At 44.3% G+C, this 22,564-nt stretch overlaps 1 protein-coding gene across 5 annotated transcripts in view; it reads left to right on the forward strand.

The window, feature by feature from the left end:
* Positions 1 to 16,076, forward strand: part of SLC4A8 (solute carrier family 4 member 8) — a 124,382-nt gene extending 108,306 nt beyond the window's left edge. For all 5 annotated transcript variants that reach the window (XM_059682890.1, XM_059682889.1, XM_059682892.1 and 2 more), the window contains 6 exons: positions 403 to 471; positions 1,614 to 1,787; positions 4,872 to 5,009; positions 7,003 to 7,094; positions 9,184 to 9,279; positions 10,372 to 16,076. In XM_059682890.1, coding sequence (XP_059538873.1) covers positions 403 to 471; positions 1,614 to 1,787; positions 4,872 to 5,009; positions 7,003 to 7,094; positions 9,184 to 9,279; positions 10,372 to 10,384 — 582 coding nt within the window. In that variant the 3' untranslated portion in view covers positions 10,385 to 16,076. The remainder of the gene's footprint in view (positions 1 to 402; positions 472 to 1,613; positions 1,788 to 4,871; positions 5,010 to 7,002; positions 7,095 to 9,183; positions 9,280 to 10,371) is intronic.
* Positions 16,077 to 22,564: the final 6,488 nt, after the last annotated feature.

The raw sequence follows: 22,564 nt of genomic DNA on the forward strand, positions 1-22,564 counted from the left end.
AAAAATAAAAATAAAAAAAATAAAATAAAAAATGAAAAAAATATACTTTTCCTCTCATACTAGTGGAAAAAAAAAGATGTGTGTGTGTGTGTGTGTGTGTGTGTGTGTGTCTCCATCCCCACAGAGGAGAAAGAGCTAAATACGGGTAAGACATGAGGCCCATGATTTAACCAGGACCATATTACACTTACGTATAATCATTTCATTTCAGAACAAGAGTTTTTATCATAGGCAGCTTGTTTTGCCTCTACTTCTATATCATGAAAAGGCAGCAGAAACGAATGTGTTGTTGATGTTGTGATTTTGTGACTTTACTTCCCCCTTGGAGACTTAAAAGTTGTTATAGTCTTGAGTGTGCTGATACCAAGTGTAATCTCTGGTCTCTCTGCCCTTTGTGTGCAGTTCATCCCGATGCCGGTACTCTATGGAGTGTTCCTCTATATGGGCGTCTCTTCACTGCAGGGAATTCAGGTACTGTATGGCGCAGCCAGGGCACCGTCTTCTCACTGTGAGCTCACTTGTCCTGACCTGGGGGGTGGGGGGTGGGGGGCAGTCCAGGGGGGGCCAGGACAGCTCCAGCACAAATTACTTCTTGAGAAACCTTTCCCTAGTCTTGCTGGTTAAGCTATTTTAGACATTTCTTTGGACTTTGGGCAAAATACAACCATGTTGGCATGAGGGTACTGGGACTTACAGAGTAGCCTGGCTTGATGACATGGTTCCAATCATTTGTTATAGTTTTCAACAATTATTAGGCACACATTAAATAATAGGTGCTTGGTCAGATGCTGGTAAACTTAGATATAAAAGGTTGGTCAAGAACCACACATGGACAGTGCTAGTTTTAGTGCCAGGCTGAAGTGTGAGAGAGGAGTTTAACTGGGGCACTTTGTAAAGAGATCGGGGCATAGTGGGAGCTGCTCCAGGTGAGCAAATAGTACTTCCTGGCACACTCTGCCCTTTCCCATCTATTAGCTAATCCCCGAGCCCTTTGAACAGAGAAACTCCGGAGCTTGCCACTGATTACCGCAGATGATATAATGACTTAGCTGCTTCTACTATTGGTGGCTGGTTCCTCTTTGTTTTATGGAATGTCCAGTGGTTTTTTTTTTAATATACTGAATTGTAATATGACTGTGGACAGGTTATTTAATCTCTCTGGGCCCTTTTTTTCATTTTATAAGATAAAAATAGTCATACTTTCTATATCCAGAATGTTATGAGGTTTCATTTTATATTTTTACTATAAATAATAATGAGAATCTCCAAACTCCTCCAATAGCCAGGAAGAGATTTGGTTTTGATAATAGAAAGATGCAATTGCCTTATTTTATTTTCAACACTCCCTGAGAAAGAGCTTTCTCAGGAGCCACCGTGTGGGGTAGGAAAAAGGAATTTGAACCTAGAATTGAAAAAGATGAAATTTAAATTTGACACTGTCATTTACCAACCTTGGCCAAATTGCCTATTCTGAGACTCAGTTTCCATTTCTGTCCAGTGGAAATGGCTATTGCCTGCCTTCAGAGCAGGTGATGTAAGAGACTGGAATTTGCCTAAGAAGTTTCTGACCCAGAGAAACCTCCTGAAAATAAATGCCAGTCCTCTTCTTTCAGTTCTTTGATCGGCTGAAGCTCTTCGGGATGCCTGCAAAGCATCAGCCAGATTTCATTTACCTCCGGCACGTGCCGCTACGCAAAGTGCACCTCTTCACCCTCATCCAGCTCACCTGCCTGGTCCTGCTGTGGGTCATCAAGGCATCTCCAGCTGCCATTGTCTTTCCAATGATGGTGAGTTTTTAAAAAATTATTACTTATTTTTAAATGTGTGATAAAATATACATAACATACAAATTACCATCTTAATTTTTAAGTACATTTACAGTGCCACCATACACCTCCATAACTTTTTTCATCTTGCACAACGGAAACTCTGTACCATGAAACAATAACTCCCCATTCCTTTCTCCTACTAGCCCTTGGTAACCACCACTCTACTTTCTGTCTCTGCATTTGGATTTGGGCAAAATGTAACTCTAGATACCTCATATGAGTGAAATCCTGTAGTACTTGTCCTTGTGTAATTTGTTTATTTCATTTATAATGTCTTCAAGATTCATTCATGTTGTAACATGTGCCAGAATTTCCTTCCATAATACTAATTTATATCAGTATTCCATTATGATATAGACCACATTTTATTTATCTATTCATTTATCAACAGACACTTGGATTGCTTCCACCGTTTGGCTATTGTGAGCAGTACTTTGACTATGTGAATAATGATAACGAAACAAACGCCTGTTTGTGTCCCTGCTTTCAGTTCTTTTGGGTAAATACCAAGAAGTGGGATTTCTGGGTCATATGGTACTTCCATTTTTAACTTTTTGAGGACCTGTCATGAAATGGTTGCATAATTTAACATTTCTACCAGGAGTGCACAGGATTTTATTTTCCCACATCTTTGCCAACATTTATTTTCTGTTTTGGGGATTTTTTTTTTTTTTTTAATAACAGCCATCCTGCCTTAGCGGGTTTAGCTCAGTGCATAGAACGTCGGCCTGTGGACTGAAGGGTTCCAGGTTCGATTCTGGTCACGGGCACATTGCTGGTTCGATCCCCAGTGAGGGGGAGGGGGACATGCAGGAGGCAGCCGATTAATGATTCTCTTTCATCATTGATGTTTCTATCTCTCCCTCTCCCTTCATCTCTAAAATCAATAAAAATACATTTTAAAAAAATAACAGCCATCTTAATGGGTGTGAAGTGGTATCTCATTGTAGTTTTTATTTGTATTTCCCTAATGACTAGTGATGTTGGCATCTTTTCATGTGCTTATTGACTATTTGTATATTTTATTTGGAGAACTGCCTATTCAAGTTATTTGTCCATTTTTTTAATTGGGTTGTTTGTTTTTTAGGAGTTCTTTATAAAATCTGGATATTAATACCTATTGATGGTGAGGTTTTATGTTTTGTTTGGTCTTTGTAGGAGCAGCATCGTTTTGGGGACCTTGAGGTGTGGGTACATGTGTGCAACAGTTTGCCAAGTTTATTTTCCACGTTACCAGTCTGCCTGTTGTTTCTTCCTTCTTCCCTCCACCTTCCTTACTTTTTTGTGTGAATCTGACATGAAAAGGGTTCTTTTTAAAAAAAAAAAATATATATATATATATATATATATATATATATATATATATATATATATATATATATATTGTTGATTTTTTAACAGAGAGGAAGGGAGAGGGATAGAGTTAGAAACATCGATGAGAGAGAAACATAGATCAGCTGCCTCCTGCACACCCCCCACTGGGGATGTGCCCGCAACCAAGGTACATGCCCTTGACCAGAATCGAACCCGGGACCCTTGAGTCTGCAGGCCGACGCTTTATCCACTGAGCCAAACCGGTTAGGGCACATGGAAAGGATTCTTAATGTTTGCAATAATTTGCATATTACTTCAAAGCAGTAGAGTTCCAATTTATAATTTAATGCAATTAGAAGTTTCTAAAGTGGTAGAAATGCACTGTTTTGAGCCACTGGGAGATAGGAAGAGGTTGTTCTAACACTAAGTAACTGGGACAGTCTTGGGAACTGTGTGTGGAGCAACAGGTGACAAGCTGTTTTCTAAATCTAGAGTGGTGATGAAATTCTTGCCACCTGACTGTTTCATCGCCTCCTCTTGATGCCTTCTCTCTGGCTCCCTCTGTGTCATGAGGAAGCTGAGAATTCAGTGGGCTGTTTGAAAGTTAATTAAAGGGTGGACCTCTAGAGAGAAAAGGCAATGTTTGGTACTTGTTTAGGTACTTTTGAACTCTGTTTTACTGGGAGAATATTCAAGGGCTAGGAAACTGGAGGGGGTTTCTTTTTCTCTAGGATCCTAGATATATCGTCTCCTGATGGGCTTCTCAATTTTGCCAGAATATCTGTAGGGTTCTGCATTTGGGTGTTATGTTCAGGGGTTGAGTGTTTGGTTAAAAAAAGTAGCAAATTCCTGACAACTCCTGGAAGGGATACTATCAATTTTGGATCGATTAGGAAAGTAGTCGCAGAAATTCAGGAGAAATGTGGTTGAATTTCTTTCATAAGCTCTATTTGCCTCATTCTTTGTCCATCCACCAGAGGTAGCTGGTGAACCTCATTCAATCCAGGCAGGTCATTCTGGGCTATTTGCTCTCCTTTGGCTGAAGAGGCCCTTATGGGGAAAAATGGGAGCAGCTAATGAGGCACCCTGAGCTGTTTATATTAAGGCGATTAGCCATCAGATTTTAGGCAAGTTACTTTCTCTCCCTGGGCCTCAGTTTTCCATTTATAAAATGAGTATTAGACCAGACCAGAGCACAAAGATAAAAACCACTACAGATCCATGATGCAGGGCATAAAGCAAGGATTTGTGGGGAAAATACATAGGCAAAGGATTGGAGGGATCCAGATAGTCCTTCAAGGTCCCCTCACCCATGGTGAGCATGCTGGGGCTGTGCTGGACCCGCTGTGGCCGTGTTCCCCATGCTTCCCGGCTGCCCTTCCTGCGAAGTCAGGGAAAGTAGGTCTTAGGGCCATCTGCAAATGAAGAGTTTTCTCTTTTTAATGAGGGAATTAAATTAATTGCTCTCCAACCTATTCCTCTCTCCCAGTGGCTCAAAATAGTGCATATCTACCACTTCAGACACTTCTGAAAGTTAAGTAAAATAGTGTATATCAAACACTTACCTTAGTTCTGGTACAAAGAGGGCAGTCAATGAAAGGTAACATTAATGATTATTATGAGTTTGATTTTGCATGAAATGCCCTATTCAGCTGTGAAAATAAGATTGTGCTTTTAACTCCAGGAAGTAATGAGTCCCTTTAATTCACTTTCTTAACTTTTCTTCAGGTTTTGGCCTTGGTCTTTGTCAGGAAAGTCATGGATCTCTGTTTCTCGAAGCGAGAGCTGAGCTGGTTAGATGATCTCATGCCTGAAAGCAAAAAGAAGAAGTTGGATGATGCCAAACAGAAGGCCAAGGAGGAAGAGGTCAGGGTTCTTGCACCAACTGTACACCTTGGGGCAGCCTCACATTACAGGACATGGGCAGGGACCCATGAAAAGTCAGCATGTCTGGAATCCCAAGTGTCAGATTTAGGAGCTGGGAAGATTCCTCCAGAGCTGTTCTCAGCTGAGAAAGGATTAAGGACTCTTGTCCCTGTCTGTCCTTCATTTTTGGATTGGATAACCAGTTGTTTTTTTCTTTGTTTATCTAGTCTATTCACCAGGTTCACATTTAGAATATGAACATAGAATCTGCTCTTATATCAGATCTAATGGGTCATGTTCTCCCCAAAGGTCTAATTTGACAAGTATACAAAACCCATTGTTTTCTGAGAGTATTTTTTATGTACCTAATTGCAGATGATGATGTGGTTGGCACCATGCAAAGTTAACTTGCATAGGACTTTCTGTCCTTCCTCATTTCCCTCAGGGCTTGGCATCTGCCACCCACACAATGGACCCTCAATCAGTGGACTCTACATGCAAAGAAAGGATATGTAACAAAATGAAAATAAAAACATCAGACCAAGAACTGAATGAATGAGAAAGTGTTTCCAAGTACAGTTAGTGCCTGAAATAGTGTCCTTGGCAAAGCCTTTTAAAAGGACTTTTAAAAAATACCTTGAATTTTTAAAATCTTGTATTTTTTCCACTTTTATTGAGATATAATTGACATATAGCATTGTATAAGTTTATGGTATCCTATATAATAAAACCCTAATATGCAAATCTGGACACACAGAAACATGAGAATGTCATAAAATCAAGATAAGGGGGGAAATCAGAATATATAATAGTCCCCCCTCCCCAGAAATATACAATTATTACACTTATATGAAAACTATGTTAAGGATTTAAAGAGAACATAAAGAAATGACCATAAATGTTGAATGCTAACATGAAATTTTGGGGTGAAATCTTCATTTGATTTGGTTTTAAAAATAATTTATAAAGAATTTTTGTAAAGTAAGAATATAATGTTTACTAGCCACCTTATACTTAATATCCAAAAGGCATCCCTTGATTTTCCTCTCAAACCTGCATTCTTCCTTTGTTAAAGTTTATAATTGTTTTAGGTTTTATTAACTAGACTAATTAAACATCTTTGTACACATTTTTCCCTATAATTATTTCCTTTGTATTAATTAAATTGTAAGAAAACATTTTATTATGGAACATTTCAAATATATACAAAAGTAGAAAGAATATTCAGTATATATTTCTCCCAACTGCCTTATTATTATTTTAATAAATAGAGGCCTGGTGCACAAATTCGTGCATGGGTGGGGTCCTTTGGCCTGGCCAGCCATTGGGGCCATCTCACCCAGTCCCGATCGGGGCCAGCCAGCCAGGGGGAGGGACTGCAGGAGGTTGTCAATGGCAGGAGGTTGGCTATGGGAGCACACTGACCACCAGGGGGCAGCTCCTGCATTGAGCATCTGCCCCCTGGTGGTCAGTGGGTGTCATAGCGACCAGTCAACCGGTCATAACGGTTGCTTAGGCTTTTATATCTATAGATTTGTTTGAATCAGGATCTAAATATGATCCATATATTGCAATTGGTTGATATTTTTCTTAAATCTCTTTAGGAGTTACCCTTCTATCCTTTCTAATTTTTGTTGAAGAAATTGGATCTTTGACCTATAGGGTTCCCCACCATTTAGATTTTATTAAATGTGTCCTTGGTGTCATTTAACATGTTTGTTTGTCCCCTCTGTTTCTAGGAAATTGATAGTTTAAATCCCCAGAGTCAGGATTTTTTAAAAAAAATACTATTCCATAGATATAAATATTTAGTTGTCTCTCTTTTTGTGATGAGTCAAGTGTAGGAAAGAACATAATTATACCTTTTTTATAGTAAATGTGAGAAAAATTAGGTAGAAATTACAGTGATAGAAAAAGATGGACTGGTGTAGACGTATAGTATTACTTGATACTTTTACTTTACAAGACATAATAATGTCTTCTTTTCTTCCAGGAGGCTGAGAAAATGATAGAAATGGAGAGAGACAAGTTCCCCTTAGAGAGCAGGAAGTTACTAAGTAGTACTGGAAAGAACAACAGTTTCAGGTAAAAAAACAAGATGTTGACTGTTTTGATTGTTCTGTAAATGTTCTGGCTGTGTGTGTGTGTGTGTGTGTGTGTGTGTGTGTGTGTGTGTCTCGGGTGGGGTCACAGTTGTAGTTGCTGGCATGAAAAGCCAACACTCAGCCTGCCTCCCTGTTTGAAAATGTGAAAACACCTTTTCCTTTCATGGCTTACAGAGTACGTGCCATGTGTGACACACTAGACTAGTGCTTGGAATCACAGGGAGGCTAGAGCTGGGGGAGCCCGTGCACGGAGATCTCCTCTGTGCCAGGACGGCGCTACAAGACTTACCGTGTGCTCTCATTTAGTCTTCACAACAACCTTCTGCTGTGAGCCTCTTGGTCCACATTTGCACAGTGAAGAAGCCGGGGCTTAGAGGGTCTTAGGTAATTTGCCCAAGGTCACAATGCTGCTAAGTAGGAAGTTTAAGATTCAAACCCTGGTCTTTGTACTCCTCAATCCAGTGCTTCTTCTGCCTTCCTCAGCTACTTTTCAAAGATGAATAGGATGTGGTCTCTGTTTTCAGGGAGTTCTCAGCCTGGTGGGCATGAACTTCCCACAGTTAGGGAGCCTTTGGGGATGGGCAGAAACAGCCCATTCCAGCTTGGCTCGTGACATTTACACTCCCATGAACTGAACTGGGGTCCCAGAAATGCCCAGTGATATCAGCCCCTTTCTCTATCGAAGCTGTTGCTCACCGCAAGTCACAGGAAGCTAAGTGGGTCCATTTGTGGTTTCGCTCCTGGCATTTTGTCTCCACTCCGGAAGAGAGACGCAGCTGAAAGAGGCCCAGAGGTCAAGAAGGGGCAGAAAAGGAAGAGAGGGGATCTGGGTCATCTAGATCCTGGATAATTTATTGCTGAATCATTGGATTCATTGTGGTTTATACAGAGGGGGAAGTGAGGAAAGTCTTTTCTTTGAACATTTAAATTTTTAAAATATATTTATTTTTGACAAATAAAAATAGTACATATTTAAGATATACAGTGTAATATTTTGATATATGTATATATTGTGAAATGATTACTACAATCAAACTAATAACATATGCATCACCTCCTGTAGTTAGCATTCTTTTTTGTGTGTTGAGAATACTTGAGATCCACTTTCTTAGCACATTTCAAATGTACAATGCATTATAATTAACTATGGTCACCATGATGTTCATAGGTCTTCAGAATTTATCTTATAACTGAAAGTTGGCACTCTTTGATCAACATCTTCCCTTTCCCCCCTCTCCCAGCCTCTTGTAATCACTGTTCTACTCTCTGTTACTATGAGTTTGACTTTTTTTTACTGATTCCAGAAGAATGGAGTCTTTGGACCTTAATAAACTTTCTAGAAGGTTGTTCTAGAAGGAGCCATGGGCTTTGAATTCTTTGGCAGCAAAGTAGGAGCAGTGTTCTTCCTTTATTAGGATACTGCCTGCTCTCTTGGCCTTTGGAAAGGAGGCCGTTTGGCTTGTAGAAACTTCACAGTACTCTGGGGTTCTAGGAAACCAAGACTGGATTCAAGGTCCTGATTCTCCACTTACTGACATTTGACCTTGGATGGTCAGTTAGCGCTGAGAGCTTTGGTTTCTGTACCTTCAAATAAGGATGTTAATAATCTCCGAATCTGTGACAGTTAAGATAATATAAAAGTCCTTTGTTAACTACAAATGAAAAACATTTGGCCAAGTAAGTGAGAAAATGAATGAAGCGTGCTTAGCCCTGTGGCTGGTACAGCCAGCGCTCAGTAGGTGGGAGCTGATGCTACCACCGTTGGCATTACAGCACCGAGATCAGCTTCCCCAGAGGGGCCTCTCGAAGGAGTGCAGAACTGGCGGGGGGCGGGGGGGGCAGGACTGGCCACCACCTGGCACATCAGCTCAGCCCTCAGCAGCCAGCACCTTCTAGGTCACCGTGCTTCTCTACATCCCGACCATCTGTATCCCAGTCCTCCTAAGAGCTGTTCGCTGAGCTCCTTCAGACCTAAATTCCCTTTAGTGGGGGGAGGGGTGGTCATTATAGACTGAGATGTGTATCTTATTTGTATGTCTGACATTTACTGTCCTAAGTATTCATTTCAGATGTGACCCCTCTGAGATTAATATATCTGATGAAATGCCTAAAACCACAGTCTGGAAAGCTCTCAGTATGAATCCTGGGAATACAAAGGAAAAGAGGTAAAGAGAACTATAATTGCTGATTTTTATTTATTTCTGGCTTTTAAAAATAGCAATCATGTTGCAAGTAAAAGATATTTTATTCGTAAAATTGAATTTGTCAAACAAATATCCCTTCTAGGATTGCTACTAACCCCACGAGAATGACTGTAAGCCTAAGAAAGTAAAAATGTTTTCTAACGAGTTAAACAGATAAGCTGTTTTGAGCTGACCACTTATACAGGTCCAAAGTCAGGATGGAGTTATTTGGGGTTGTAAGTTTGCTTTATCTATTTAGTTCCCTTAATCTTCTTTCTAGTCCCCATTTCAAAATCTATAGAGCATTTCTCTGGTTACTGCAACCACACAAATTGGGAAATTGCTAAAATATTTAGACAGTGTTGATAGTATTGATACAATTCCATAATGAGAATTATTGCCAAGTAAAGATTTTAAAATATTGAAGTGCAGCTGTTTTCTTATTTTGGAAACTAAATTCTGTGTATCATTTGCCAATAGCATAGATCAAATTTTATCAGGTTAATGGAGAAACTGGAAGGTCTTGAGGTGTCTTTGCCTACAGTGAGGTAGGCTATGCACCCAAATGGAATGATTTAGTCCAAACACCATTTAGGTTTAAGTAGGCAGATACTGATGGGAAGCTCTTAGGTTTTATTAACTTTTCTAGTTAATAAAAAACAAAGCAGTAGGGTAGCAAGGAGGAGACCTGGCTTAGTTATTTTTCCATGTGCAATCTGGCAGGCCACTGTTTCTGGCTCTCAGTTTACTGGGCAGGAAAATGGGAATAGTACGGACTGCTGCACTCAGAAGGCTGCTCTGGGGAGAATCTGGTTATTTCTTCATCGAGTGGGTTAAAATAAATCTGTGCTGAATGTGGGTGAAATGTAGAATTTGTTTCCTTCAGAGGAAAATCCAGGCAGCTGTTGAAATGTATAACGCATATGGTTATTTTTAGTTGAGAATTAGTCTACTTGTAAATGGACTTAAAATATAGCCAGATCCAAATTGTGGTGACATCTTCAAAAGTATTGTGTTAAAAGCAGGAATGACTCATGTGTTCCCTTTTTGTCTAATTGTAACACTTTTATTCAGTCTCTTCAACTAGAAGTCTTTGCCGGATGGAAGATTTGGACCATAAGATGCCTCAGGGAAGTTCTGGTTACAGAGAAGATGGCAAATTTCTCAGAGAAGAAGCAAGAGCAAGTCAGGCCCTGTCCTTGGTCACGTCCAAGCCATGCCGAAGCATTCAGTTATTCATGGTGTGTGTGGGAGGGCATCCAGCTCTCCCCATACCAGCAGCCAGATGGAAACATGGAAGCAGAAGACCACCTCCTGTTGGTACTTCTCCTCTTCCTTCTCTTTCTCGTCACAACTGCCACTATTGAAGACTCAGCTTCCCATCTTCCTGCCATCTTCTCCGAAACTCTCTGCTGGCCTGCCAAGCCAGATGGATCTGTGCTGCCATTGAGGATTCTGTTAATGAGGTTCCTTTTCCTAAAGGATGGAGTAGGGAAGTGGGAGCAGAGCAGAGAGAAAAGGGAAGGCTCTCTAATCCCATAGTATCTGTGGGCTCCTAGGCAGCCCTGGGCCTTGGTTGGAATGTCTGCTCTGGGGGATGCTGGTCAGAGGCTGTCAGGAGGGTTGGCTACCAGGAGTCAGCGGCCTGGGCATTGGCAGTGCCCACCACTGCAGGCAGAAGACGCCTCTGCCCTGGGTGCACCTTCATTGTTCCCTAGCAGCAGTTTGCATAACTCAGCAAGAACCTTGGATGATGAAAGAGCCAAGAAGGACATTGGAGTTGTTTAGCTTAGACAGGAAAAGGCTTGGGAGAAAATCAATAATGAGAAGTGAGGGTGAGTAGCTTCTCTTGGTTTCACTAAGGATAGAGTTAGAGACTAAACCTAAATTGCTATAGAAAGATTTAGTGTAGACACTAGGAAGACTTCCTAAGCTGAAAATGTGTCCTAGTGTCTGCTTTCTAAATGTCTGGGAAAGGTTTGATAATAGTTGTTTGTGAGTGGAGAGGAGAGAAGGTGTTTTTATTGGCCATGTTGTAGAAACATCCATGTCTTGCTACTCTCTCTTGAGAACACATTTGATTGCATTCCTGGAGATAGCCAAGTGCTTATGTAATGTCTCTTTAGCTGCCTTAGTAGTGAACCGCCATCAACTCAATGGACCCAAGTCACCTTTAGCCGTGTGGTTTCTTCATCATCATGGATTTCTGTTGGTTGACAAATGTTCTGGCTCTCAGATCTAAAAAGCCACATTGGGAAATGAACTGTAAGTGGTAAAATTAATCTTTTATTTAGTTTACAACTACATTTATAGTTTTTTCTCTTCTCTGTTGCAGTGAATATCAATGGTTTGGGCTCCAGTGTGTATAGATCTTCCCTTCCTTTGTGCACAGAATGTGACTAGCGAGCATGTCAGCACCCAAGGAATCTGATCATATTAGTTTTCCATCCTGGAAAATGTTTGTATAATGGGATGTTCCCTCAGTGTGCTCGCCTTTCCATAGGTGAAGCATTTTTGGCTACATACCTTAATGGAATTTTGCATTCCTTAGACTTTTAAATATAATAGTGTATTCTAGGCTTACTCTAAGGACCTTTGATATTAAAGGAATCCTGCAATTCTTTCATATTTTCCTAACTCTTAGAGCCACAGTTATTTTACTACACAGATGATTTTCAAAATATTTAACAACTGGCATAGGATGGACACCATTCACTCCGAATGGACGCCTGCTATAAATAAGCAATATGTGTGATCTGTCGACTGAACGGCATGCTGCTTTCAAATGCTAAAATGATATCCCTTTGAGTTGTGGGAATTGTTCCTGGTTTTCCTCATTTTCTACTTACAAGGAAGCCTCGACTTCCTTTCACATGGTGCAGACAGGAGTAGAAATTCTTTGAACTACACGGGCATTAAAATCTTTGTGGGCCATCACTTCACATTGTGTTATTTAGGATAAATGTAGTAATTGTGCCCATTTACATCGACCTACCTAACATAGAAAAGTCAAAAGGCAACCTGTCAGAGGGAAAAGCTTTCCTGCTAGCTCACCCTGTTCCTCTCTGCTGCTTCCTTGAGCTGCCTTCTTTTTCACCTTTGTTTTCGGAGAATACGCCTGCCTACCTGTCCCTCCATCTTGCCCCTCCCATCTTCACCTGCCACCTCTGCGTAGGGAAGTTGGTGACTGCTTCACCTATTCCCTAGCCTCAGCGTGGTTGTAAGAAATGTAACAGGGAAAAGCCCTTCGTGCAATGAAACTGGGTGACAATATCACTCAGAAAAATCTCTCTTCTAATAGACTGATGTCTTGCGATACTTGGTGTCTGCTAGGCTTCCTCAGAGTAGGGAAGCTGCCTTTGTTAACTGTGCAGAGCAGTGACAGGACCACATGTGCACTTTGGAGTCCCAAACCAGACCCTCCCAGATTACTGCACCTTAGGAACTCTAGCTGCTTTCGCAGGCTGTGCCAATACTTGTAGGCCACTAGATTTTTCTCAGACAATAGCCAGGCTCATTTCTGCTACATCGCTCTTCTGTTTCTCTGCTCCACCAAACACTCAATCTTAGTCCTGGCTGCTTCCTTGCTCAGGTCTGGCTGGTGACTGGGGTGGCAGAGTCAAGCTGGGCTGTGTGTAGAATAGGAACTGGGAGTGGAGGTGAAGCAGCAGCAGCAGCATATGTGTGTGTGTGTGTATGTGTGTGTGTGTGTGTGCATATGCATATGTGCTTATCCATAAACTTTCATTGCTGCTATTAGTCAGCCTGTGCACCTAATCTGTGGGGATATCAAAATAATATGATCATTCCCCCATCTATGGATTCCCCTCTCAGACTTCTCCACTAGAATAGCTCTAGGACAAACATAGACTGGTTAGTCTGTAGAAAAAAGATGAGAAACTGACTTGGTTTGGGAAGCAAGGCAGGTAGTTAGATGAATCCTGTGCCCAGGTGTTTGGGCCAGAGAAGCAGTCACCTCTTTTGCGACAAGGGCAGATTTCAGTTGAGTGTTGGTAGACCAGTGGGCTGGTCGTACAGAGGCCCGGGATTTAAGAAAGTGACAACGAGTGCAGTCTTGGTTCTAAGGGGGAAGGAAGAATTGGCATTGCTAAGACGGTGTGCCACTTCCGAGCCCATGACTTCTAGGAAGGGTCTGGAGAGAAGGTACAGACCAGCAGAAATATGCTGTGAAGTTGCCAGATGCGTTTGGTTGCATAAAATGCAGGCTAGCTTTTTGAGGCTATATATGATTTCAGACTTCTGATGATGGAATAATCAGGAGATCTGGTCTTTATCACATACAGCTCCTATCCCTGACTCCTTATTCAGAGAACTTTGCCTTTAGGATAGAGGGGTACTGAGCCATACATTTCCAAAAGACGGTGTGAACATTTGCTATTTCTCTTTGTCTGGGATGTGACTGGCTTTTAAATTACTAAAAAAATATGTTTCTGTTGATTTTAGAGAGAGAGGAAAGGAGAGGGAGAAAGAGGAAAAGAAACATTGATGCAAGAGAGAAACATATATTGGTTGCCTCCTGCACACACCCCAACCAGGGACAGAACCTGCAACCTGGGCATGTGCCCTGACAGGGACACAGGACGACGCTTAACCAACTGAGCCACACTGGCCAGTCATAAATGTTTGATAAAATCTGATATGTGCTAAGTCTCAGGCTTGGTTGATGTCCCAGGCTATGACCACTGTGACCTTCAAGAGGTCTGTGATTCTAGGAATCTGTGGTTTTTAGTCATCCCAAACAGACAATCCCCAGCTCTACTTTACTTTCTACCTGCTCAGCTCCAGACTCTCCTTTTAGTAGCGAAGTCAGCAGTTCTCCCTGGATCTTCTCTATTGTTTTCAATGTCCATGTTCTGAGACACCACGATTTCCTGAAGCATAGGAGGAGACTTGACCCCGGGTCCCCTAGCTTTCCTTAGAACGTGCGTGCGTCAGATGTACTGTCCAGGATGTTCTCTCTGCTACTTTACCAGCTTCACTAAACTTCTTTTGTAAGAGAGTTAGCACCTTCTCCTGGGACCTCACCAGTGTTTGCTAGTTCGTTACTGCGTTTTCCTTGGACTTCTCAGGTTTCCAAGTCACACCTGGCTGGACACTCAGCAACCCTGCAGGGAACATTCTTTCTAGCTGCCGGGCCTCCCTTGAGGTAGGATGCCTTTCTGCCGGCCGTGGCTGGCCAGGTCATCCAAGTTCTACCCCTTTTACTAACTCACCTTTTTCAAGCATCCTTTCCTCTCCTTTCTGCCTTTTCCTCAGTCTTTCAAGTTCTCCTTGCAAAGAAGAAGTTCTTGGTAAGAGGTTCTAAAAACCACCACCAGTTTTGGGGCTGGTGAGAGAGGTGAGGAGGTTTGTGGCTTCTTGAATAGGGGACATTATGGTTATTTTTCTTATTTAGGATGAGGGATTATGGATTCTCAAGCTTTCAGGCTCATCCATATTTCAGTATAAATAGAAAAAGACATTCTAAAACCAAATAGAAGTGATTTTTCTACTAAACCAATTCTTTATGATTTTTTTTAAAAAAAAGATTTTATTGATTGATTCTAGAGAGAGAGAGGAAGGGTAAGAGAGAGCGAGAGAAAGAGAAAACTCTCCATTTGTTGTTCCACTTATGTATGCATTCATTGGTTGCTTCTTGCAGGTGCCCTGACCAGGGATCGAGCCCACAACCTTGGCGTATTAAGATAATACTAAATCAACTTGGTTACCCATCCATGGCTTTTCTTTGATTCTTGGTATCCTTGGTCTCTTACATCAATGGACAGTTGACTCAGTTAACATTTCTTTACTAGAAAGGAGGCTTATTTCATAACCCAAAGAGATAAGGAGTCATGCTATCCATCACCGCTTGAAACATGAAAAGAGGGAAGGAGAATTCTGTGAATCTTTTCAGTAGGAAAATCTAGGAAAACCCAGAAGGTGGAATGATTCATCTATAGGCATAATTCTTGTAGGAGATTCTGTGCTCAAAGGGAATGGAATGGTTTCTAATCCTTCAGAAAAGGAGCAACACTCTTCTTTAACCTAACCCACTTTCGGCTCCGGAGAATACAGAGCTTTGTCTTCTAGCTGATGGCATTAATATTTCCTGAGAGAGAGAACCCACCCACGGCACTGTTCTGAGCCCAGCCGAAATCAGCAGAGCTAGGGCTTCTCTTAGCAGGTTTGCAATTGACGCCAACACACAGGTTTCTCACACATGCAATAATGTTGGAAACAGAAGCACCAAACTGAATGTGCAATTACTCCTTTTGCAAGAGGCCAAAATCCTCTTCCTCACTCCTTTCTCCCCTCTTCACTCCTCCAAGATGGCAAGCCTTCCTTTTGTTGACCTGTATTTGTCTGTCTGCGGTCAGATACGGCTGCCCTCCCAAACTAGGGTGTCGGGTGGAGAGCAGAGCAGCAACCTTCCCATGGGAGGGAACAACTTGAGGTGCTGGTACATTTCCCTGTTTTCTATGTTCTTCTTTCTAGTAGGTTTCATGTAGAGATAGAGATATTTTTGTTTTAGAGATTTCAAAGTATATATTTTTAGTGTAAGAAATGTACCCTCTCTACACTCCATGGTGTAAATAGAACTAGGAATCATATGTCGTTGTGATAACCCCATAGCAATCTGTGGCAGGACTAGGACCCCTCTCCCTTACCACCAAGTCTCACAGTCTGTCTGGGAACCAGGGGAGGTGATGCAACGCCTAGGCCTGCCCAGATTTTCCTGTGCTCAGTGGGCGAAAAATAAAGTTTGTGTAAACTGCTCACACCTGTGGTGTTCTTTGCGTTGGCCAAGGGGCTGAGTCAATGCTGACCAACTTCAGAACTTGTGAAGAAGAGTCTGAAATGGGTGAGGGGAAGATGTGGGGTGTCTGTGGAATGGGCCTTGGGAGGGGCGTGGGCCTCCTGGGGGCAGAGCCATGGATCGCTTAGACTTACGTTTGGGTAGGGGGACAGGACGATATGAAAAGAAAGCCCATTTTGGAGATGCCACCAGGCTGATGAGAAGAATTGCTAATATTTAAGAACTCTCCACTGCTTAGAAATTCAGATTTTAAAAATTTGCTGTCACTAGAATTTGGGGTTAGGGTTAGGATTAGGGATCAAACCTGCAACCTAGGTATGTGCCCTGACCAGGAATTGAACCTGTCGCCTTTTAGTGTGTGGGACAACACTCCGACTAACTGACCCACACCAGCCAGGGTGACACCATTTTAAAAAAATGAATGGCCAAGGGAGGTAGTGACCACCCCCGAGCAATCCTGGAAGAGTTTTCTCCGAAGAACTTGAGGACTCATTGTTAAGACGTAAAGAACTCGAGCACTAATCACATCTGGGAACCTGAGTACGTCACTGCCGGCGGCACATTGTTTCATCATAACCACTGCACCCCTCTGCATCCCTTGGCCCAGGGAACACGGTTTCCCGGCACCGACACTGGTCAGACCGCACGTGTGCGCTCTGAGTGGTCTGCACAGGCTGCAGGAAGAACAAGCCCGACGCATGCCGTTAGGAGGAACATTTGGAGAAAATGGGGAAGAGACTGGGAGCCCTGGCAGCTGGGTTTATCACACCATTGTTCTCAGAACTTATAGTTGGAGCGCCCACCTACAAAGGGTGTGGGGGAATAAAGCAGTTTTCTGAGAACCTACAATTGGACTCGTCAAAAACAGACAGTGTTTCCAAAACCCAGTGCCGAGGACTGGGTTCTGCACCTGGAGGCGATCCTTTCAGAGCCCCCGTGGACAGCCCTCCAAGGACCACACAGGATGGAGGAGGGAGGACAAAGGCTGGAGACTGGACCCCAGAGTCGGAGCCCTGGTGGGAAGTTCTGATGCCAGTGGATGCCACTGGTTTGCTTGATCTAGTGACTCCGTATGAGGAAGCAATTGCATATAACAGTAGAGGCAGAAGAAAGACGACCTTAAATGCCAGGTTAGGTAGTGAGCACTGTCCAGGCCACTGTCCATAGGGAGAGGGTGCTTGTTGCTGTTTGGGAGACATTCACCGGGTGGCAGTGAGGAAGAACTGGGAGAGGAGAAAACTGAAGTGGGCGCACAGGTCCCTGGGATGGAGGCAAGGGCAGAGGAGGGGGACAAAAGGAAAGGGACTGGGTGGGGGGGACGCATGAGTGAACATCACTGTGACGTCACCGTCTGAGAGAAAAGCTGCATGTAAATAGAGTGAACTTGCCTACGGTGCTCCAGGGGACATGACTGGGACCGACGTATCCTCTTAGGAGGCAGATGGGGCTTGTGCTGGGAACTGAGCCCAGCGCTGTCCAAGACTTGTCTATGGGGACTTGCTGCCTCGGAAGCCAGAGAGCGTCCAGCACTGGAGATGCTCGCTGGGCACAGGGGCCGCCTGCCAGGAAAGCTGCAGGTGACAGGGACCGGAGGGTGTGCAGACAGACCACATCGCCTGGGGCAGGAGGGGAGCTGGTTGGGTGGTGAAGGAGTGGGTGGGGAACAGATGTCTGAGTCGAGTGGAGGGAGCACACAGTGGGTGCGGGGAAGAAAAAGCGAGGGGGACGCTGTGGTCTGCTCCAGGGCCAAGAGGGTGATGAGAGCCCCGCACATCGAGTCCCCTGCTCTGGGACTTGGTCTTTGGGTTACATGGGTGCCAGGTGACACGGAGCCAGGTTTTAAGAAAAGGTTCCATAAAGGACACAGCGGTGCCTTTCCTGGCTCAGGACAGAGTAGACTGGCACAGCGTGCATGTACTGAGTGATGGAGGTGGCGGGAGCAGGGTCTCGCTGAGCAGAGGGCCTTTAATGAGTTATTGGAAAAATCCAACTGGAGGGAACCTGCATCATGTTACTGTAGAGAAAGCCACACCCCCAGACAACACTGTGACCTTGCGGATCAAATCCCTGGAACTGGAATTCGTCCCACTGGCAGCGTCCCAACCAGGAAAGGTGGAAATGAACACCTGCAGAGGGAGAGACTCGCCTACCCCTGCTCTGCCCCCCGACCCAGTAGCCTTCCGTTGTCCACGTGGGAAATGGCTCGCTACGGTTCTCTTTCCAGCTTTGCGGGGAGGTGATGAAAGCTAATCATCTACCTGCATCCGGTCTCATCCTTCTCACTATTCCTCTAACACAGCCCCTCCCCACATCTTCAACCCTCATTCTGCCCACTGGTTCCTTCTCATCCATCCCCGCCCCCCTTGCTCAGGATAGATATGCAGAGAAGAGTCCTATCTCAGAGAACACTATGGAACCTCATTCTCCCCCAGGGCTCCCCTGGCTCCAGGGCTCCCTGGTGCCTCTCATATTAACCCCCCACAAGCCTGCCTCCAGCTCCTCTCTCATCTACCTCCTACACTCAGCCTCACCAGGGATTGGAATTGGATGGGGTATATGGATGCTGTTGTGCTATACATAGTCTCAAACGAAACATACCTTTTATGGAGTAGTGTATTGTAGGTACAGTTATTCCTATTTTATAGACGAAGAAATGGGCTCAGAGATGCTAAGTAATTCTCCCAAGATCACACAAGCTATTAGGTGGCGATATAACTCCAAAATCCTTTTCTCCTTCAACTACATTCATTTACCTCCCAGAGCCTCCAGAAAAGGCAAGCCTTTTAACCGGTGCTCACTATCCGAATATGAAAGTACTTTATAACACTAAGTATGCTTTTTCCACTCGGTATCCTACTGCCTTCTCACCCTCAGAGCCTGCACACACTCATAGGAAGAGACTCTCACCACCCCAGCCCAGCTCCCCAGGACCTTCGAGGGGTGTGATTCCATTGGGGGAGAGGCCAGAACCCTCCTGTACTCAGCCAGACGAGTACAGCCAGAAAGAAAGGGATCTGCCGGCGCCTTAGAGTGAGAAGCACAGGGCCCCTGAGCTGGAATCAAGCAAAGCCCGAGGAACAGACCCTCGGGACTCGGGGGGGGGGGGGGGGGGCGACTGGAGCCTCTCCTCTGCCTGCACCATCGGGTCAGAAAGCACTGAAGTTCCCCAGAAAGCAGCTCCTCTTCAATCCGTTTGTCCCAAACTGGAGGAGACTAAGCAGCCTGGCTTCTTTCTTCAGAGCAGCCTTTTTGCATGTAGCATCTTAGCTGATCCTTGAAACTGTCTTAAGGGCAGTTCACTTTTAGCGATAAGAGCCCTCAGGGCCACAGCAGTCAGTGCTGTCCCTCATTGCCTCCTGTCGAGGTTCCTACAGTGTCACACCCTTGCAAAGTGGACATCTACCAGCAGTTAGTTTCAGGGGTCAGATTTTTAAAAATTATAAAAATAAATTATAGAATCGTGTTGTCAAATATGCTATCCACTAGCCACACGTGGCTATTTAAACTTAACTTTCTTAAATGTAAAAATTCAGTTCCTTAGTCTCACCAGCTGCATTTCGAGTGCTCCATAGCCACGCGTGGCTAGTGGCCAGTGTACTGGACAGCAGAGTGGGACATTCCTAGCATTGCAGAAAGATGTATTTTATAGCTCTATTACAGATATAAGGAGGCACAGAAATTATGAAGTTACATAGAAGTTTAAATGTATTGGTTTTGCAATGGTCTGTCACAAATGACTACAACCTTAGGGACTTAAACAACACACTTATGAACTCACAGTCTCTGGGGCCGAGCAGGGTCCTCTGCCCAGGCCTCTCACAGGGCTCCGGCTTCTCTTCCCAGATCCTTCAAGTTGTTGGGAGAATTCAGTGCCTTGCGGCTGTGGCCTTGGGCTCCCAGAGGCTACTTGCTTCCACTGCAAACACAACTGCTGCTTCAAGGCCAGCAGGAGAGTCTCTGACCCCTAGGCCTCTCTTAGCCAGCTCGCCTGATGACGTCAGGCCCACCTGGGACAACCCCTTCTGATGAACTTAGAGCCACTGACTGGCCAGCTTTATACCTGAAAATTCCTTCACCTTTGCCATGTAATGTACCATAGTCACGGGGTGACATCCCACCAGCTTTGCTGTTGTCTATGGGTTAGAAGCACTTGCTTCTAGTCTCAGAGCTTCCTCCCAGACTCAAGGAGAAGGGATTACACCCAGGTGTGAATACAGGGGGGAGGAGTCACAGGCAGCTGAGAATTCTGCTTACCACAATATGAAAAGAAGACACAGCAATATAAATCTGTAATCCACCTTTGCTAACATTTTGGGATATCCTTCCAGTCTTTTTCTGAGCATATTTCTTTTTCCCATTACTAAAATCACGTTACTACCATTTGAATCTGGATTATTTTTTACCACTATCATGTCATGGAGAAGTCATTACAAGCATCATTATTAACGACTGGATAGCATCCTACCAAGGGATATGGTATGACATTTAACTAGTTTCCTATTGTTGAAGGTACATGTTGTGCCTAATTTTTTGCCATTATTATCAACACAGTGACAGACATGTTTGTGCATATGTGTTTTCTACATGTCACACTACTTCTTTAGTCCTAATGGGGATTATGGACATAAAGAGCATGGCAGCCCTGGCAGGTTTGGCTCAGTGGATAGAGCGTAGGCCTGTTGACTGAAGGGTCCCAGGTTCGATTCTAGTCAAGGGCACATGCCTGGGTTGCGGGCTCGATCCCCAGTGGGGTGCATGCAGGAGGCAGCTGATCCATGACTCTCTCTCATCGATGTTTTTATCTCTCCCTCTTCCTTCCTGTTTGAAATCAATAAAAAATATATTAAAAAAACAAACAAAAAAATTCCCCCATCATATTAAAAAAAAAGCATGGCAATTCTTAAGGCTCCTGATACAATTGACTGGCTGCTTTCCCCAGATGGACCAGCGGATACTCCCCCACAGGGGATGGGCATGCTCATTTTGCTGCGCTGGGTCTCGGTTTGGGACCTCCTGGTTTTGGTTGAGTTCAGAAGCTTGCCCCTCCCTGAGCAGCACCTCCCTCCAAACAGGCAGGGGTAACCCAGATTTCTCATCAGCCCCCAAGGACTCAAACAGAACCCTTACCAGGAAGCACGATGTTTCCCCAGTCTGGAGAGAGTGGCAGAGGCCATGCTGGGCTGGGGGCTCCTCCGGACACCCCAACATTGAGAAGAGAAAGAGGGAGCTCTGACTGTCAGGGTTTGACCTGCTGTTCGAGCACAGTACAGGTGCACTTCAGGAGAAATAGGAACTTGGAGAAATAGTTTGAAATTTAGAAAATTCGCGCCCACATTGTGGGGGATTTCTTTATTTTGGGGGAAAATCATCCCATATCCACAGAGAAGTTTATTAGAGAGCAACTTGGCTACAAACTGGAGGTTCTCATGACCCTTCCTCTGGTTTGGTAACTTGCTAAAGTGGCTCACAGAACCTAGGAAAACAGTGTATTTTATTGCCAATTTATTTCAAAGTATATTTTATTTATTTTTAATATATTTTTATTGATTTCAGAGAAGGGAGAGGAAGAGAGAGATAGAAACATCAATGATGAGAGAGAATCATCCATCGGCTGCCTCCTGCACGCCCCCTACTGGGGATCGAGCCCCCAACCCAGCCATGTGCCCTGACCGGGAATTAAACCACAATCTCCAGGTTCATAGGTTGATGCTCAACCACTGAGCCACACTGGCTGGGCTCAAAGTATATTTTGTTTTATTATTTTATTTAAATTCTTTATTGTTTGAAGTATCACATGTCTCCCTTTCCCCCCATTGACTCTTCCCAGCTGCTCCCACCCCCTACTACTGTCTGTGCCCCATGGGAAGGCGAGTGCGCTGATCCTTCGCAAGTCTCCCCAGACCTCCTCTCCCACCTCCAGGCCGCTGGTCACCAATATCCTCCTGCCCGTCCACTGTCCACACTTCGCTGGCCCTGAGATTGTAGCGCTACGTTACTCTTCGTGTCCTCCCCCTTCCCAAGTGAGATGTTGATTTGCGATCTCCTCCAACAAGACCTCCTCCAACAAGACCGCCGGCATGTTTTCCTTCCTGCGCCCACAAGTCTCAACAACTTCTGTTTTCTTTCTCGTTCCCTACGTCTGCTGTCTCCCAGTGGCTGGACCCCAGATCGTCATCACCTGGGGAGGCTGAACGCTCAGCCCACCAGGAGGGGCTCCCTGGCAGCACTCACGGTTGCGGGGACCCCGATGGCAAGTGCAGAACTGATTCCCCTTCCTCCTCAGCCATGAAGCCTGCAGCCTACCGTCTGCCGCCCCACCACACAGCCACTGCCTGAGGGACAGAGGCTTTGGTCTCATGGAGACTGGACAGATAGAAGGGCCCTTGGAGAGAGTAGCAAACACTGTTGGTGCTGCTCCCTGACCCCCTTGGTCCCGGTCACCAGCTGTGT

The sequence above is a fragment of the Myotis daubentonii genome, chromosome 2, assembly GCF_963259705.1.
Source record: "Myotis daubentonii chromosome 2, mMyoDau2.1, whole genome shotgun sequence".
NCBI lineage: Eukaryota > Metazoa > Chordata > Mammalia > Chiroptera > Vespertilionidae > Myotis > Myotis daubentonii.